The 18953-nt window shown below is 43.3% G+C and overlaps 1 protein-coding gene across 2 annotated transcripts; it reads left to right on the forward strand.

Moving 5' to 3' along the window:
• The first annotated feature begins 446 nt into the window (after positions 1-446).
• ptrh1 (peptidyl-tRNA hydrolase 1 homolog) lies at positions 447-5510 on the forward strand. 2 transcript variants are annotated; one of them, XM_084307619.1, is made up of 5 exons: positions 447-895; positions 2074-2293; positions 3678-3777; positions 3896-3941; positions 4840-5510. In XM_084307619.1, exons 1-5 carry the CDS (start codon positions 707-709, stop codon positions 5104-5106), a joined length of 822 nt encoding a protein of 273 aa, XP_084163745.1. In that variant the 5' UTR covers positions 447-706; the 3' UTR covers positions 5107-5510. The 2 variants fall into 2 exon arrangements, with proteins under 2 accessions (XP_084163745.1, XP_084163746.1); XM_084307620.1 differs by having other exon boundaries at positions 447-609.
• Positions 5511-18953: the final 13443 nt, after the last annotated feature.

Below are 18953 nucleotides of genomic sequence, written 5' to 3' on the forward strand. Positions count from 1 at the left end.
ACAGTAACGTAACCTGATTACATTTGATTGCTTTAGGATTATGTTACCTCTTAAATTACATTTTCAGATTTTGAGGGCATTTCCATGTTACAGAATGTAATTTGAATAATATAATCATCTACAATCACATTTAACAATCAGGAGTGTAGCAAGAAATGCTGGGCCCTGTGCACATACACTTTACTATGCAACACTATACACATTTTGTAGTAACATTTAAAAAAAATATTATAATATAATAAAAAAAAAATTAAATCAATCAATTAATCCATTACTACTAAATAGGTCTGTTTATTATAGGTTACTACCCAGAGTCATATCTGCTACTACCCAAAGTGTAAGGAATTATTCCACCTCAAAGCTAGATGGCGCTGTAGCCAAGAAGAGGAGGAGAATTGTCACATATTGAAGCTCTTTAGCGTCGCTAGGGTGAAAAGCATGGCGGATATGTTAAATCTACCCCTTTGGTCGTCAGACCATCTTTTATGAGCCTTTACTAGATTAAAACCTTGATATAATCGAGTCTTTAACATAACAAAATGGATACAACACAATGTAATTTAATCTAGTAGCCACCCGTTTGGACGAATGTTGGTGTTATCAATGAAGGTAGTCAATGATCAATGAAGCTGACGTTACAATGTCACCGACAGGCTACTGCTGTAACTTTAATAATAACAGTATCAACACATCATAGAAATGACAGATGAACAACGGTACACTTATAAGTAGACTTTGTCATTTGGTTGTACACTTTGTCAAGAAGCTGCTGAACTTTGTCACAATGCGGCGAGTTTTATCAAGACTGATACAGCGAGTGTTGCTGAGTGAAACGTTCACTCCAGTGATGATGGCCAGTGAGGCAGAGATACACACGAATGGCCGTCGCAGGTTGGTAAGTATGAAATAATGCCAATTAGTAGCTATATTATTTACATCATCCGCATAACAAATCATGGGGCAGGCGAATGGAATGCTCTTGGATCTACCATGGTCTCTTAGTCGCCTAGACTAGAAATACAAAAAACTAAACTGGGAATAATATGCCTAGAACTTTGTGGAAAGACTTGAATGAGACCTTTTTCATTGGAATTGCGTTGCTAGGTAACAGCTTGGGCCCACGTACAACAGGAAACACAGTTGGGGGCCCATTTATAATGTTTATGTTATCAGTTTGGGCATTGCACCCTCAAATACATTCATTCCTGGTATAGTTGAAATATGTAACCCTTTGAGGTGAGATTTGTTTTCTATTTTAGAATTCTAGAACTTTCTTGAGCTTTCCATGGCTGTATCCATTACTACCTACATTATCATTAATGTTCGGTTCTCAAACTGAATGTGCAGTGGGTGTGATTGTACATACCTCAACGTGTTAATAAAGGCATTATCTTCACTGGTGTACTGGCATTACAAACTACACACTATACTGTAGGCCAGTGGTTTCTCAGCTGGTGTGCCGTCAGTTCAGGTGTTCAGATGTGCCTTGAGATTTTGCTCAGATTTTAAAGAGGGTCTGTCAAAATATAATTACATTATTTTCATTCAAATGTAAACATAATATTTTTTGAGTCAAAGTTAACCAATGTTGCTCCTTGGCTGCTCATATTTTGCGATGTCCTCGTGTATGATGATGATCATATTACAATTTATACAACATTTAATAAAATGATTAGGTGTCAAATAAGAAGTAATACTGCAATGTAGCTGCATATTGTTTCTTTAATGTTTCGATAGCGTGATGAAGACCGTTCACTGTCGAAACGTTGGTGATTAAATAAACTATATCGAGCTACATTGAGTGCGATATTGACCATATTCACACGCCGACTCTTAGGTGATTGGCTCATAAGAGAAAAATGGCCACTGTGTGTGAATATGGTCAATTCCTCCTTATATCAATCTCGCTGCTGGTGCCAACACCTCATAAAAGACTGTAGTAGTCTCTTTCATTGAAAATAATAGTTTGTTCTTGTATAAGCGTGTCCTTACCCATCACATGGGTTGGGACCACCGCTGCTGTAGGCGTCACCTGACATGTGTCACCTGACATGTGTCTCATTGCTCTGGCAGGTGGTGGGGTTGGGCAACCCTGGCATGGACGGCTCCAGGCACAGTGTGGGCATGGCGGTGCTCAGTGCCCTCGCTGCCCGCCTGGGAGTCGCTGAGCACTGGCGCGGGGACAGACACGTGTCCGGCGAGGTGGTCGTTTCAGACGTGCGGGACACGCAGCTGGTGCTCCTCCGGCCCAAACTGCTGATGAACATCAACGGCGTGTCCGTGGCCAAAGCAGGTGAGCTCCGACAGCTCTGTGCCCCCATTGTCTTTGAACCCTTTCACCGCCACACTGCAGACAGTGTGGTAGTGAAAGGGTTAACCTTCTGTAGCGTGGTGATGAACGGGTTAACCTTCTGTATTGTGTCAGTGAAATGGGTTAACCCTTTGGTAGTGTGGTAGTGAAAGGGATAAGATACATCACCGCTGCTGAATTAGGACCGCCGCTGCTATGAACTACGGTAGACTATTAAAAAAAAAAAAAAAAAAAAAAATATATATATATATATATATATATATATATATATATATATATATATATTTTTTATCATTTCATTTGGGCTGTGGGGGTGCTTAATGTAAAAGACTGACCTGAGGAAAAGGCTGCAGGGAGAAAGCACTGCAGTCTAGTCGATTTTGAGCACAAAGTTCATCATAGATCTAGCCTCTTTATTTTGCTCTCAAAGTGCACCAGATTGATGCATTTAAATGTAAAAAAAAAAAAAATAAATAAAAAAAAAAGTGCATGTGCATATAGGTGCATATAGGGGAAACACTGAGATATATCTTTATTAATCTCCTTAGGGAAATGCAGGGCTCATAGCAGCACTGGGGACGGGGTACACGGTGGCTAATAGAAATTACATGAGAATATAAGTACAAGGATAAAAGGTAAAGAACAAGATAAACTATGAAATAAGAATAAAGGTGTTGGTCTTATCTGCTGGACAGGTGAGATATGTAGACACTTATCGATGATAATAATAACAGAATGTGCGTATAATGCGAGTCTATATGGCTGAACATACTCCTCATCTCTTAACTAGCTCCTCATAGAGGAGTTCTCTCCTCTCTGCAACCATCTCTAGATGGTCCAGTTCGACTCCCACTACGGAGCGAGCCTTAGGAATGCACTGATACTAAAAATAAAATCCGATACCCATACTCTTCATCATCATCATCTTCGTTTTACGTCCCTATTTTCCCACTACAGTGAATACCACGATAAATTCACAATATCATATCGGAGGATTTGCTCAATACCACGATCCTATACAAAGAAATGTGCACCATGCTAGAATCAAAGCAAAGTGTCTTGATTTGCTGCATTTCTAACACATGTTAGATCTCTCCAATGGAGAACATTTTTATATATTTCAATAACTTTTGTCCAATGACCCCATACTGGTGGTGTAAGTCTATTAGTGTTCAGTAAAAGCAATGGATCAGATTGGTACCTGGTATCGGCTGATACTGAAAGTTTAGTAGTTGGAATTGGTATTTGCAGTGACAAATTGGTATCAGTCCATCCCTAATTGTCTTATAATATTTATGCATGAATGTGAGGAATTCATCATTTCAAAATCATCCAAAACAAAACCATTGTCTGTCATACTTCACAGCTGGTAAATACAGGATCAAGCCTGAGGACATCCTATTGGTCCATGATGAGCTTGACAAGCCCTTAGGGAAGATAGCCATCAAATATGGAGGAAGTGCCAGGTGAGTTTATTATATTGTCATATTTTTCTATATGTATTATTTCTCACTTTTTGCCAGTAGGCAACAGCATGATGGTGATTCTCCACATGAACTCTGACTCCAACATGTCCATTCACAGGGGTCACAACGGTATCCGATCCTGCATAGACTGCCTTCAGACAGATGTAAGCAGCCCTCCACTCAAACATTTATTGTCAATGTCAACCCCAGGGTTCGCACAAGGTCCTTGAAGTGATTGATCTTTTTTTTACAAAAAAAAGTCAAGGCCTGGAATTCCTTGAAAACAGCAAATTTTTTAACAAGGTGCTTAAAAAGTCCTTGGAATTCAAATCAACCATTCGCATTGAACGTTTTGTTCAATGATAAATTGTTCTGAATTGAATTTCTTTAATTTAAATTGTAACTATTTGTCGGAAATTGGTTTTAAGCCATCAATATTGGATCCGATTTTTTTTTCTATAAAAAAAAAACAGCATTTAAAAGTGAATTGTATCCTTTTAAATGCCCTTTTAAAATGAAAAATAGTGATTGGAAAAGTACTTGAAAGTCCATGAATTACATTTAGCAATGTCTGTGGGAACCCTTTAAAGGTACTAGAATCTGTAATGCCATCAAAGTGACCTCTAGGCATAAGAGCCCCTCTTGGTATTGTGCTTTGTTTACATCTTTTGTTTCGATCAGATGTGTGGGTTGGATTTGAGTGAGTATAAGGGAGGGGTTGCTATTGCTGGCCAAACCCCAGGCTCTGTCTAGAGAGGTTTGGCGAAGTTCACAGTGTAATAAGGTACTAAACTCACCCACACATCAGACCAAAACAATGAATGTAAAGAAAGTGCAATATCAAGGCTCTTTTGCCTAGAGGTCACTTTGATGGCATTACAGATTCTACAGATCTTTTCAAAGACCAGTATGTGTGACGTGACCAGGAACACTTGTGTTCACAATCTTATTATTCGAACTGTCGGACGGTAGCTGACTCTAGATCAGTAGTCCCATTTGAGAGGCTCTATAAATATGGACCCCAGAGAACTGTGGAATCTCATGTATCTTCCTGTCTCCTAGGTGATGCCCAGGCTACGTGTGGGCATCGGCAGGCCTTCTGGTAAAGCGTCAGTGGAACGCCACGTTCTGGGCCGGTTCTCCCAGGAGGAGCAGAGGGTTTTGAGTCTGGTTTTAGACCAGAGTGTAGACCTCCTCCTTTCCCAGCTCACTGGCCTAGACACGCAGTCCCCATCCTCGCCACAAGGGGGAAGACAAGCGGCGCAGAAGAGGAAAGAGAGGGAGCGCTCAGCCTCTCCAGCCCAGGAATCGACCCCTGGCCAGGTCTGAACATAGACGTTGATGGTGTCTTGCAGTGGAACTGTACTCTGGGACGTTATAAGAAAACAGAACTGCCTCAAGTAGAAACCAATTGTGTGCTGAGAAGTGGTTATTTATTGGGACTTTATCTACCCTCTGATTTGATGTGTGTGTGTGTGTGTGTGTGTGTGTGTGTGTTGAATGAATAATGCCACATAAGTGTATGTTCAGTTGTTGAAGTGGAGATATGGAAAGATTATATATATTATTATTATTATTTTGGAGGGGTTGACTTACTAGGTTGGAGAGATGGCAGCAACTGAAGTGGAGATCCTTCAAAGCGGATTGGAGGTCATTTTAAGGGGATGAGTGTTTTCTTTTTATTCAATAACTGGTTATTATAATAATTTATTTTTCAATACCTGATATAAAAATCAAACGTCAAAATAACAATTGTGCCTTTGTGAATGTGCCTCAAGTCAACAGTAGGCCTCCTCTTTGCTTCTATTTCGCTGTCACTTCTACATAAGGTTTTCCTCTGAAGCTCTTCTATAAGCCTTGTACTGTGATGTGTTCTTTAGCAAAACATATTGATCCCCCCTGATTGTCACACTAATTACACTCTTCATCAATTAAGTGTCTTTAATGAGTTGCATCCAGTCAAGAAGTGTAGCATTCTCACACAGTAGTGAATACCCAGGGCAAACAAAAACGGAGAAAAGAGCATATAAACCTGCGGAAAGAGGCTGGGCCAATGAAAGGAAGATCAATACAAAGGGCCCAATAGATTGCGATGGAGAGCTAAAGAAGAGGAGGTGATAAACAAAAGGAGCCAAACATTGTAAGATGGGGTTTGTCTTCTGTTTTGCCATAGCTCAGAGTCACAATAGCATCAGAGACACACTTGTGGATATGGGGAAGGGGGTCCCAAAGAGAATTTCTCCACTCATGACAGACCCCCTCCCCAAGAACCTCTGTCTTTCTCTGGTCTGACCCCCTTGAACCAGCCCTCTTCCCCCATCAGGCCACTTTCCCAGCCCTTCAGAGTGGTCAGCCCGGGAGGGTTCACCAGTAGCTTCAATAACTTTTCTCTGGAGGGGTCAGAGGTCAGTGGCAGGCCTGGACACCGGGCTTATAAAGGAGGCCCAAATGTATTCAGGAATGGTTTTCCCCTCCATGGTTAGGCTGAGCTTCACTATAACACAGGTCTGGTGGGGGGTCTTCCCCTAAGCTCACAGATGTGCTGGCAACACCAGGCTCCAGGCCCCCACTGCCTTGCCTGTTCCAAGGAAGGGTAATTACTTAGAATAGCAACACGTTACATGCACAAACTGGACACAAGCATTTAAGGCTTTGAGTGTCTAGAAAAGCGCTATATAAATAATGAATTATTATTATTTAATTGTTTTAATTCCTTGATGTTATGTGGAAGCTTTAAGTCTGAAGACCCCTCCCCATGATTCCAGAGATACTTACAGAGTGAAGAACGTGGACATAGCTGCTGCTGGGATTTGGAGAAAAGTTGATCCACTTTAGGCCTAATCATCTGAAAAAACAAAGCTACTGGGGTGGTTACAGATTGTCCCCCGAGTGTTCATAATGCCACAGTCAGGCACCCTCCAACCGCGGCCACTACCCCTGCTACCTAGCAACCCCGCTGTAGGGGCATGTGGTGTTTAACGTAGGAGTGGGTGAACAATCAAACACAACAGGACGAGGTAGAGGGGCTACATTCCCTAAAGTTTTGTGAAGGACAATGAGCTAAAAATCTGCAACGTGTGATCACCACACAGAAGTAGGTCATAAAACCAACACCCAAGTAAGCTGTGAGATACAGACGACGGCTGCATCCACTGCTGCCTCCTTTACATGCCACTGTTTTCAAGCTAAACAATATAATATATATATTTTTTTTCAATATATTTATTGTGAGATCAAGTGCCACTGAAGGATACTGTTTTACTAGGGCCTGCATGCCTATGAGGAAAAATGTGACGGACTGCAAAACTCCATGTAGTAAAATGCCTAATGTCTAAATTCTGATTAAAATGTTGTGTGAGAAAATAGTTGACCATATTATCTTTATCCAGCTCTGTCCATTTTTCCCTCCATAAACACGGGATAGAATGATGCCATTGTGGTTTTCCAAGGAGTATAGCTTACAGTGAATCAAGGCCCTCTGGGTTCCTTTCCCAGTCACTTTTCTGATGAGTAAGCATTAATAACGCGTCCTTTCCCTTTTCATATAGCCATAATCTCCAGTGATCCCGGGCCTCCCGCACTAAATTATTCTTACAGGGCCCTGAAAAGGCAGCAGCGGGCAGGCCCTTTAAGAGGCAAATGAGCATCGAAAGTGAGAAGATGTTCCCAGCAAAGGAAATGTTAACACAACCAGCGAGGGAGTGGAATGGAGGGAATAGGCAGAGATGTCTTAGAGAGAGAGAGAGAGAGAGAGAGAGAGAGAGAGAGAGAGAGAGAGAGAGAGAGAGAGCCCAACCCCTAAGGCAGTCTGTCTGGTACTGTATAGGTCATTTATCCACACTGCTGTACCCTTACAACATGAAGCTGACTTAAGGCCCATACTACAAGTTACCAAACATAGGATCAAAATTATTATTGGACAGCCTTTAAGATAAGATAAGCGATAAGATATTCCTTTATTGATCCCCTTGGGGAAATATATACTTTATACTGTATGAGAGCCCATATTTCTGTTTATGTGTGATTTTGAAAAGTGAAGAATGGACTGGGCATCATCCTTTATGTGAAGAATGTTCCATAAGCTAAAACGCGTGTGATAAATGTGTGATACTTAAGTTGGTCTAATAATTAAAGGGTTTCATGCTATGTCCAAAAGACCCCAATGTGAACCTGCTATGTGCCTATCTTTTCAAAACGCACATTTTTCACCCAAATAATGTTTTATAGGTTTCTTTCAAAACCTATTTAGGTTTAGGGTCTTTAATCAGTTAAAATTTAAATTGTAGTATTTTAAGACAGGATTATATCATTACAAAATGGTTATAGGACTATCTGCTAAAAACAAATAACCGTATCTTACATTTCCTCAGTATTGTCCAGAAATTCGATTTAAAATACATGGGCCAATGCAATTAAAAACTTGACGAAAATAGGCAAATTCTATAGGAAACAACAAACAGGCCCATTTTAGTTTTAAAACGCTTTGTGCTAGCTGCTTCAGGGCCTATCACTATAGCCTAATTGTCTGCAGTGTTTTCTCCTATAGCACAACAGAAAAAGGAAACGTCATTTAGTGTGTTGACAATACGTTTTTGGAAGGTTAACAGTGTTTTGATTGTAATCGCCTGGGAGAGAAAATAAGACTGTTGTATCTTTAAGAGCTTGCTGGTCCTTCATTCGCAGCTGCTGGCTTGTGTGCTGCTATCAGAGACAGTGCAGATTCATTACTTCTTCTGCACAATGGACATTTATCACCCCGTGGTGTTATTCAAATTCTGTACCAAGAGGAGGCCATCCCCACTCCCTCTCGCCGTCCATCTCGGCAACACCGTTATTGTTAGTGGAGCCGAAGAAAAGCCTTTGGATTGAGAATAGTGAGCCAGTGCCATTCCCATGCAGTCGTCCTATCAATAACCAGTCGAGGAGAGAGAGAGCTACGACTTGACTCATTCTGCCTTTTTGCGCGTCTTCTCCTGTTTCTACATGATGCTGGAGTATATGATGAGATCTTATTTTGCTGGGAACTATCACCAAGGAGCAGGTGCATCATCAGCGGTTGAACCGTTTTCCTAAGGGCATCCCTGGCGCCATCAACGCGCAAGATATTTTCATTTTTTGCAGTGTGAACATTTGAATATCAAGAATCACCATGAAGTGGTAATAGTTTGAGGGATTTTAAAGTCTAGTTTGAGTCCCTCTCTCTGACTGTAATGAGGCGGTAACTATACTACAAGGAGACGCGTCTCACAGGTGAAGATATGGCGAGACGGAGGCGGAGAGGAGTTTGAAGAAGAGCCTCGTTTGAAAGTGTTTCCTTTGATTTCTGTGCTGATGCCAGAGATCATCCTATTTCCATGTGGTTTACTTCTGAATAACGAAAAGTTATATATAGTTATATGTGATATGTGTTAAATGGGGATAAGATGATGATCATTCATTTGTTGCAGATTATAGGCTATCGATATTAGGCGACTATAATTGGCACAAATGGCTAATACGGTACCGTTCTATATCTATTACGAAGTGTTTAAAATGAATAATGTGACTTATTGTAGGCTAACAGATGAACTTGACTTCAGTTTTACAGACTTCATTATAGGCATATTCCCGATTTTACATTGGAAGTCTGCATGATGCGGGGAAGTAGGATTTAGGTATGGAGTAATTGGCATTATGTATAATTTAGGCCCGTCTAAAAAGGATACAATAAGAGTATTATGGTATGTGTGCATTTTGAGCCCTCGCAGCTGATTGTCCAAACGCAATTCTTGTGAAATTTCAAACACAACCCGAGAATTGTGCATGGACATCTGTTGCTGGACGTTCCTTGGCATCTGCACCTCTGCTTGTATATAATTGTGCTGATGTCATAACATATGTTACCTTTGCTTATTGATCATTCGATTTCTTCTTAGATTCCAGTGATGTTATCGTAAAACCAATTGAACCAATGTATTTAAACATTTTAATTTCGAGTTAATTAGCCTTGGCTGTATGCTGATTTCTAGGCCTTTGTATATATAGTGCTCATGTATTAGGTAAGCATGCAGTCACTTTAGGATTTTTTTTTTCATTTAGCCTAAGAGACCAAAGCAAGGGTCATTGATTAATTAAGTAGGCTATATTACAAGCTACAACATTTGTTTTATCAGTTGTTGGAGTGAAACTATAATATTTCCAACGTAGGCCCAGAGTCCCAGTGCATCTACCGTTCTTCCCTTTCTTCCCACTTTCGATTGCCCCTCGGCAAGGATGGGTTTATTGTCGCTCCACTGGTGTGCTTTTGTTGCCGTCTTTTGTGGTGTTTTAGGATTACAATTTGCATAATTCTTAAGGAATGTATCATTTTAATTTTGTTTAACAAACCGTGACCTTTCCAACCCCTTTATCCTTTGATAAAGGATACCATTACAAGCCAATAAAGTGGGAATTCGTTTGTACTTCTTATTCCAATGTTTGTGAACAATAAAGCATTAAATGACCATTAGCAACGGAATTCTTTTTTGTTCGCATTTTTGTTGTTGTTGTTGTTGGTGTTTCCAGTTTTATATCTCGTACATTTCAAGCTCCCTAAAACACATTTCAACAGAGCACGTGTGGTACATTTGATTTATCAATGCAGAAAGAGCCTATGTGGGAGAAGTTTGTGCAGGCATCATTTTATAGATTCACGACTTATTTTTGTGGTTAATTTACGTTCAAATTTGTTGGACCTATTTAGTTTTATTATTAAGATCAATTTGTTTAACTTGACACGATCACACGCTGTGGTAATTATTCCTCTTCATTCCAGTTCACCAGAAAACTTGCTGTCCATTCCACAGTTCTCTCCCAACCATTCATCTGCCTTCAGAAACATTTGGGGTGGTATTTGTTCATGGCATTTAGTTTATTAATTTCAATATCATTGCATTAGTGATTTTAACAATGCTGTTCAATGAAGAAGAAAATAACTATCTGTGAATACCGGCCAGTATAGTGACAGGAATGTAGAGAATTCAACAGTGGTCAGGCCTGTGGAGGAGGGTATGTGTGACCATGGTAATCAGAATTGGACGCATGCAGGCTTGACTGTATTGTTGTCCTCCTGGCTTGGAAGAAGGACGTGTTTGATTTTCACACCACAGCACCATCTCAGCTCTGATCCAAGCTCTTCTCTGACTAATTTGCCTGCCAGTCCTCTGTGTACTTCTTCTCTCAGCGTGTTGCTGGACATGAGGGGATAGGAACAGTGGTTGGTACTGTATTTTGTATACGGCTTCAGCATCTTCTTTTCTCACTCTACGAAATGACCGGTGGATTACTTCGATCTCTGTCAACCCACCCACGTGGAGATCTCTCTCTCTCTTTCTCTCTCTCTCACACACACACACACACACACACACACACACACACACACACACACACACACACACACACACACACACACACACACACACACACACACACACACACACACACACACACACACACACACACACACACACACACACACACACACACACACACACACACACACACACACACACACACACACACACACACACACACACACACACACACACACACACACACACACACACCCACACACACACAGATCCTCCATTGTCAAACCAACACACCAAATCTGCATCCTTTAAACTGAGAGGACTGTGTGTGAGGATTTACACAGACATTCTAAAACTGTTTGGTATAAAAAATAAAGTTTTGACTGTCTATATAGCAACAATATAACCCCCCCTCCCCCCAAAAGAAAGAAAAAAGGTTTATAAAAACACAATATAAAGTAATTAGAAGAAAAGGTGTTGATGTAGGCAATACTTTGGCCAGTTGATGCTACTACACATGCATTTATTGCAGTTCAGTATGCCTTGACAAGAAATTGATCAGTATTGGCAATGATATCGATGAGAAAGATATCTTGGGGAAGCAATTAGGAGACCCAATGTAATGACCAGAGAGATCATTACAGCCGTTTAACCTCGCTGGCATCTACCGACTAGGTAGACCTTTGGCTCCCCTTCTGAAAGTCTCCCGTGAGTCATATAGAAGAAACACATAATAAGCCAGAGATGTCTTGCCTCCTTAATAATAATGACACATGAAATCTTTGGAGAGACTCTCCTCAACTGATGTTTTTATTTGTCTCATGTCGTCTCCCGCCATTCGTATAAAGAAAAGCAGTGGTTTATCTCTATCTGCAATGGGCGCATATAGTCAGGGGATTCTATAGGAACAGGGATTGGTGGAACGAGATGAAGCCGGGATCATGGACGGTGATATATAACGTTATATGCTCGGTGCCTATATAGCGTCTCTCCCCTCTTTTTGATGTAATGACCTCCAATGGCGAATCAGTGGGTCCGGTCCACTTTCTGCTACCCAGCTGTTTTTTTCTGTCTCGCCCTGCTGTGTTCTGATACGGGTCACTCACTTCCTCCTTCATGTCCCTCCAAAAAAAAAAAAAAACGGTCACATGACTCTGTGTCATTGCTATGGGTGACACACACACTACCAACCACCACACCACCACCACAGAGTAAGAGCAGGGAGGATAGGGGGGGGGGGGGGGGTGAGACGGGGTGAGACGGGGAGGCGGAGGGGACGGGCCGCAGGCGGAAGGGAGGGTGTGTGAGCATCACAGAGGCACTGACGTCACACCCTCCCTCAAGCAGCATCCACTGGCCGTGTGTGACTGTGTTTGATGGGCTGGACGGCTTGTCTGAGAAACCTACGGAGACTGCCGTCCGTGAGAGATGCAACCCGCAATCCTCCTCGCCGTGACATTCGACCTCCACAGAAAGAGAAGATTGATAACGCGGGGAAAAAACCATGTCTGAGAATCTGTGTGCGTTTGTGCCTGTATGTGTGTGTATGTGTGTGTGTGTGTGTGTGCGCACGTCGTCCGCACATATATACGGTGTACCATCTTTTACAGTGTCAGGTATGAGCATGAGACATAATTACCCGGCTCCTGCCAAGTGCAAGGCTAGTAATGTGTTTTTGGTGGAGCAGGGGGAGCGAGCGACTGCAGATCCATATGCTGTACCAGACCCCCCCCCCCCTCCCCGACACACACACACACACACACACACACACACACACACACACACACACACACACACACACACACACACACACACACACACACACACACACACACACAGACACACACACCATTATCATCATCAACCACCCTCCCTCCCCCCACACTCTTAGAAATGTCATCACCATCATTGCTCCAATGCTGGATATTGCCAGTTTGTTCTGTGGTACTAAACACACAAGCGATAAGATGGACAAATAAGACAAATATTGTTGTTCATGTTTGGCCTTCAAACACTGGGATGGGGGGGGGGGGGGGGGGGGTGGGGGTTCTTCTCTCATATCCCTACGAATTTGTCTATGAGCCGCGTGTTTACTATGTGTGCACACAACCCTCAGAGCGAACACTGCGACTGTTAACGGTTTGCTGTGTGGCGCAGGTTGCTGGCAAACGCTCTCTCTTTCCTCCATCCCCTCCAACTCCATCCATCCCTCCATCCCTGGCTCCAACAGCATCCCCTCTCTATCTGTACCATGGAGGAAGCCGGTCCCTGTTGTTCGCCACTGTCCACAGTCCTCCATGTCTCCACACTGCACTATTGTTCACCACCCCACCATGAACTCACAGTCATCACAGACACACTGTGCCACATATACAGCTGTGGCTACAGAGACGCTATGGCGTCAGCCCTCGGAGCCGATGGTGTGCTTTATTTATTTTAAGCAACACTTGCACGGTGGTGTAATGGTTATCACTGTCGCCTCACAGCTAGAAGGTCATGGGTTCGATTGGGGACCAGGGCCCTGTTCCTCGTACCTGGCTAACTGAGTTAGCCAGATAATTTTCAGGATAGCTTGACTTAAGCCAGACCTTTCCGTTCCCCGACGTGCGATTGTCTAAATCGCTATGGCAACAGATCAGAAAGTTTGAACCTGCTCCAGGGCAGGGTTTAGTTCAGTTAGCTCGATAACCTGCATGGCCACACCCTCGCAAAGAAATGCAGCTCGCTTCCTGCAATAATTATCAGTCTAGATCCCATTATACCATTCTGAATTATGTTTTTGTGCTTAATTTTTCTAGAGGGGGCTTTTTAAATGTAAAATAATATACCTAAAATGCTGATAATAAATGTACCTTGTCCTAAATAATGCACGTCATATATATGGCGCTCGCGAGGTGCGATATACACACTATGTGGTTATTTTAATAACGGCGCATTGCAAATGTGAATCCCGCGGGGATGTTTTTAATGAATGAAACCTATCGGGCGTTTGGCTCTGATTAGTTTCATATTCTCTGCATAAATTGACGCGTCTTCATACGTGGATTGTGGATATGAATTACGACGGATCGGAATATGTGGATTGTTGAATTGTCACTCACGTTATTGTGATATTGTAACTGGGATTAAAATGTTTGAGGAGATGCGCTGTTTCATTTGATGACGTGGACGTGACTTGAGAAAATTAATGAGCAATTGCAAGCCTTTGACGTTTTGATGAATTTGAGGAAATGCATTTATCTGTTCAAGCACTGTTAGTGTTATCTGATGATGAACAAGAAGGTGATTAACATGACTGGTGTCACTGTATAAACCAAAGGTTAATCAATTCAATGCATGTATGGATGATGTCCGAAACAGATTAAAACCTAATTAATAGTGAAACTGTATAGCCTCCAAGCCTCTCTGACACGTTATTTCGGGGTCGCGCCTTGAAAACTTTGGGAACCATGTATTTATATAGTACTTGATACCTAAGCACATACAGTACAGATATCCTCATAAGTATCTATTAATTCGTATCAATTAGATACTATTTGGGCTTGTTTGTATCTACTTATTCTGAAATAGTTTAACTAATTATTTTCGCTAGCAAGATCTCATTCGATTATTCATTCCATTAAGCCTACTGCCAGCAGGCACATTTAAATAAATATAATCTGATTGATTGGGGTAATGAGGGACTTAAAATTAGCCTATAGATTATGCATTTAACTTGTCGGCGAGGCTATTTAGCCGTACTGTATTGTACCCATTCTGCAATCTGTTAATAAAGTTTTCAATCAATCAATCAATCAATCAATCAATCAATCAATCAATCAATCAATGCCGTTAGAAAATCAGGATTTCTGCGATAGACACCTGCTGTCTTTTCAGGTGAGGCGGCCGCGCGCAATTATCCTGAGTATCAAGTCTGGTTCGAATTAACGAGACTGAATCAGCGTTCGAGGAACAGGGAAAGCCCGGATTCAAACATCGGGTTAATTGAATCTGGATAATGGGACTTTTGATCGACTTAGTTGAACCAGGTACGGGGAATAGGGCCCTGTTGCCGTGTTGCCAGGTACCCAGGTGGGGTATCTCCCGGGCCTTTCTGTGTGGAGTTTGCATGTTCCATGAATTCTTAAAATGTGTAATGACCAGCTATGAAGGTCAACGTTATTGGAAAAAACAATAACTGTATGAGAAGCAGGCCTCACTTCTAAAGTCCATGGGAGACGCGAAGCTTAATGAGGCCGTGTCCGTCTTTGGCGGGATTAGTCGACGACGCACAGCAGCTGGAAAGTTGTGGCTTTCCCTTCCTTTGCAACTTATCGGCAGCATTACCATAACTTGTGGGTGGGAATGGAATCACTCATCAATCAGAAGTGTTGAGAAAGTGACCATGTCAAAGAACTGGGACCCGTGTTTTGGCAGCAGGCTTACAGGGGTCAGATGGGGTGGTGTGAATGTGTGTGTGACACACAGAGAGAGAGAGAGAGAGAGAGAGAGAGAGAGAGAGAGCGAGAGAGAGAGAGAGAGAGCGAGAGAGAGAGAGAGAGAGAGAGAGAGAGAGAGAGAGAGAGAGAGAGAGAGAGAGAGAGAGAGAGATTTAGGATTGCGGGGCTGTGTGTGTGTTGTTATTAATCACTCCAAGTTCGAAGAGAAGGCATTATTCCTTCCCTGCTCCTCATCCTCTCTCTCCATGGCCTGTGGCCCTCACACCCCTTCTGACCACCGCACAGAGGCCAAGGTCAACCCAGGCCCCCACCCCACCCTGCCCCTGTCACCCACCCCTCTGTCCCCGCTCTGTCCCACACTGCATTCCCCCCGCCGCGCCCCCTTTGTCCACCTGTTGTCCTGGAGACTCGATTGCCCACAGAGACCACCCCTTTGTTGTGTACGGGAGGGAGGGGGGGGGGGGTGTTGAGGTCAGCACAGAGGCTAAAATAACATATAATCCTATGGCACACTGGCCATGCTATGACACCATGGAGGCCATTCCACTATGGTCACACATCACCTCACTGCTCTGAGCTCAGACAAGCGGGATGGACCCGAACATACTGACAGCATTTGAGCCTAGCTTGCTAAAGATGAGATCTGGAATATTAGATCAGTAGAAAAAATACAACACCTTCACAAAATCTTCGATCGGCCAAGGAACAGATGGGACCCCGCAACAGACAACACATGGCCTTCCATGAGTAACTAATTTGGTTATTGGTCACACACACCACCACCACCACAGCGGGACCAATCCAACAGCAGACTAGTAGATTTCAAGTCTGTTTCATCGCTCATGGCGCCTGAGAAACCAAATGATATGTAAGGGTTCTCGTCGCCTCATGACGTTGCTTTCAGTTTACTCTTGTCGTCTCTCCACACAGGCCTGTCCTGCTCCCTGCTCCTGCTAGGGAGGGCCGCAGGAATGCAGGCAAGAGGCAAGAGTTTGGGCTTTGCCCAACCGTCCCAAATGACTGCACACACAAAAAAGGATTTAACTCTTTGTCACAATTGTCCCCTCACACTCTAGCCCGCAAACTGCACAAGACCCCCCCCCCCAACCCCCACCCGCCCCCCAACTGCAGCCCACCCCTCCCTCCCTCCTCAGCCCCTACCTTTCCCCTGACCCCGGCCGCGTGCATAAAAGACCCATCAGAAGTATCGCTGGCTACATTTACAAGTGAAAGAGAGCCAATAATGGAGCGGTTAGGGAGAAGAATACTGAGACAGAGGGGCACTCACAGATGTGGAGGGGGGGGAGGAGGGGGCGTCGTCCCATTGTTGCCCCGTTGGAGGGCACTGGAGGGGGGCGGGAGGGGCCTGGAAGAGAGAGAGGAGGGGGGGGGTAGTGAGGTGGTGGAGGCACAGTGGCTTTTTACACCCAATTTGTGACGGAGAGGCAGAGGGAAGGAGAGAGAAAGAGAGAGAGAGAGGGGGGGGGGGGTGGAAGGAGAGAGAAAGAGAGTAAGATAGAGAAAGAGAGAGAGAGAGAAAGAGAGAGAGGGGGGGTGGAAGAAGAGAGAAGGAGAGTAAGAGAGAGAAAGAGAGGGGGGGTGGAAGGAGAGAGAAGGAGAGTAAGAGAGAGAAAGAGAGGGGGGGGGGGGTGGCCATACAGTGGGGCCAGAGGCTGGGCCTCGTCCAGCTGGCCTATAGGGAGCGTGTGAACACAGGCCCAGAGGTCAGGCCACAGAAAAGGTGGGAGAGGGGAGGGGGGGCGGGGTGGTCATCCTGGCATTATATGGGCGTCTCATTGTCCAGAAGGATGGTGATACAGAAAAGCCTTTCCTTTAACAACGGCAGCTGGGGTGAAGAGGCCTCTCAGAGCACTGACCTCCACCCCTCATCTTCCTCAGTGCCAGGGGAGGGTGGGGTGAGATAATTGAGTCATCACCGCAGGCCGACAGGGAGATGTGGCATGTATATATATATTATATTATATATATATATATATGTGTGTGTAAGGGTCTTCAAATCAAAAGCTGCCAGAAGACGAGATGATGGTCCTGGTGTGGCGGAGAGATGGACTTAAAAATAAAAAATATATCAGGTTATATTAGTTTTACTTTTGGCTAGTCCTTAAATTCATACATACAAATGGACACATGCACACACACAGAAGAACTCTTGACACCTGTTCATTTCCGATGGAGAAACTATTAATTTCCTGTTGCAAGCAAAGGAGATATCACAACCACATCACTGTCCGGGGAAAGATCAGATCCGTTGCCTTTTCAATGACTCAACTCTGCTTAGGTGACACAGCAACATTGTAGGCTACAGTTCCGTTCGTTCTGTGCACCTCAGGCCCGTCATTCGGACATTTGGGGGGCAACAACGCTTATGAACACTAGTCACTTGTTAGTAGTCACTGCATTATGTTCGCAAGAATACCATGGAGAATATGGCCTCAGCCAAATGAACACTGTTACTGGCCACCAGCATCAGACGATCACACAATTTTGGAAGATCAAAACGAAAGCCCTGCATCAACGTTTTTCCACACAGAGACCCTGATCTTGGGACATATTACTGGGACAATGTTGATGCTTATAGGGACAGATCCCTCATTTTACACACTTGGACTCTTACCTTCAAAATAGCTAGTTGAGCAACATTGTCAGAATCCACCTGGCATCAGTCCTCTGCTTTGCTCCAGTTGCCAAATGGCTGAAAGTTGGCTTTGTTGCAGCTACAATCCCTCAAATAAGTAATCTATGGTAGTCCACTCACACAAGGTAGAGAACAGCCTTGGCAGTAGTGAAGAGAACTCTTGTAAACTATGGCAGTCCACTCACACAAGGTAGAGAACAGCCTTGGCAGTAGTGAAGAGAACTCTTGTAATCTATGGCAGTCCACTCACACAAGGTAGAGAACAGCCTTGGCAGTAGTGAAGAGAACTCTTGTAATCTATGGCAGTCCACTCACACAAGGTAGAGAACAGCCTTGGCAGTAGTGAAGAGAACTCTTGTAATCTATGGCAGTCTACTTGTAATGGAATTGTTCACGCTGCTTGCCTAGTGATAAGATAAGATAAGATAAGATATTCCTTTATTAATCCCCTTGGGGAAATTCGTGATGCATAATACCAACCAGCAAGATGTTTTTCCATGTAATTTTCATGTCCAATTTCCTCATTACTTTGTGATGTTACGGCTGAGAAAATAACTGTTTGCCGACCTTTATGTTAGCACAGGACGTCTGCAAATGTTGCTCAACTAGCTACTCTGGTAAGAAAAACATGGTAAAATAATAGAAAATGCACACGTGACCTATTTGGTTAAATAGATCCAGTAAATCCAGGTACTAAAAACTCAGGTGGAAAGACCTTAATATTTGATTATATGACTTTAGGTTTTATCTGAC

The sequence above is a fragment of the Notolepis coatsorum genome (genome assembly GCF_963971535.1).
Source record: "Notolepis coatsorum genome assembly, chromosome: 2".
NCBI classification, from domain to species: domain Eukaryota; kingdom Metazoa; phylum Chordata; class Actinopteri; order Aulopiformes; family Paralepididae; genus Notolepis; species Notolepis coatsorum.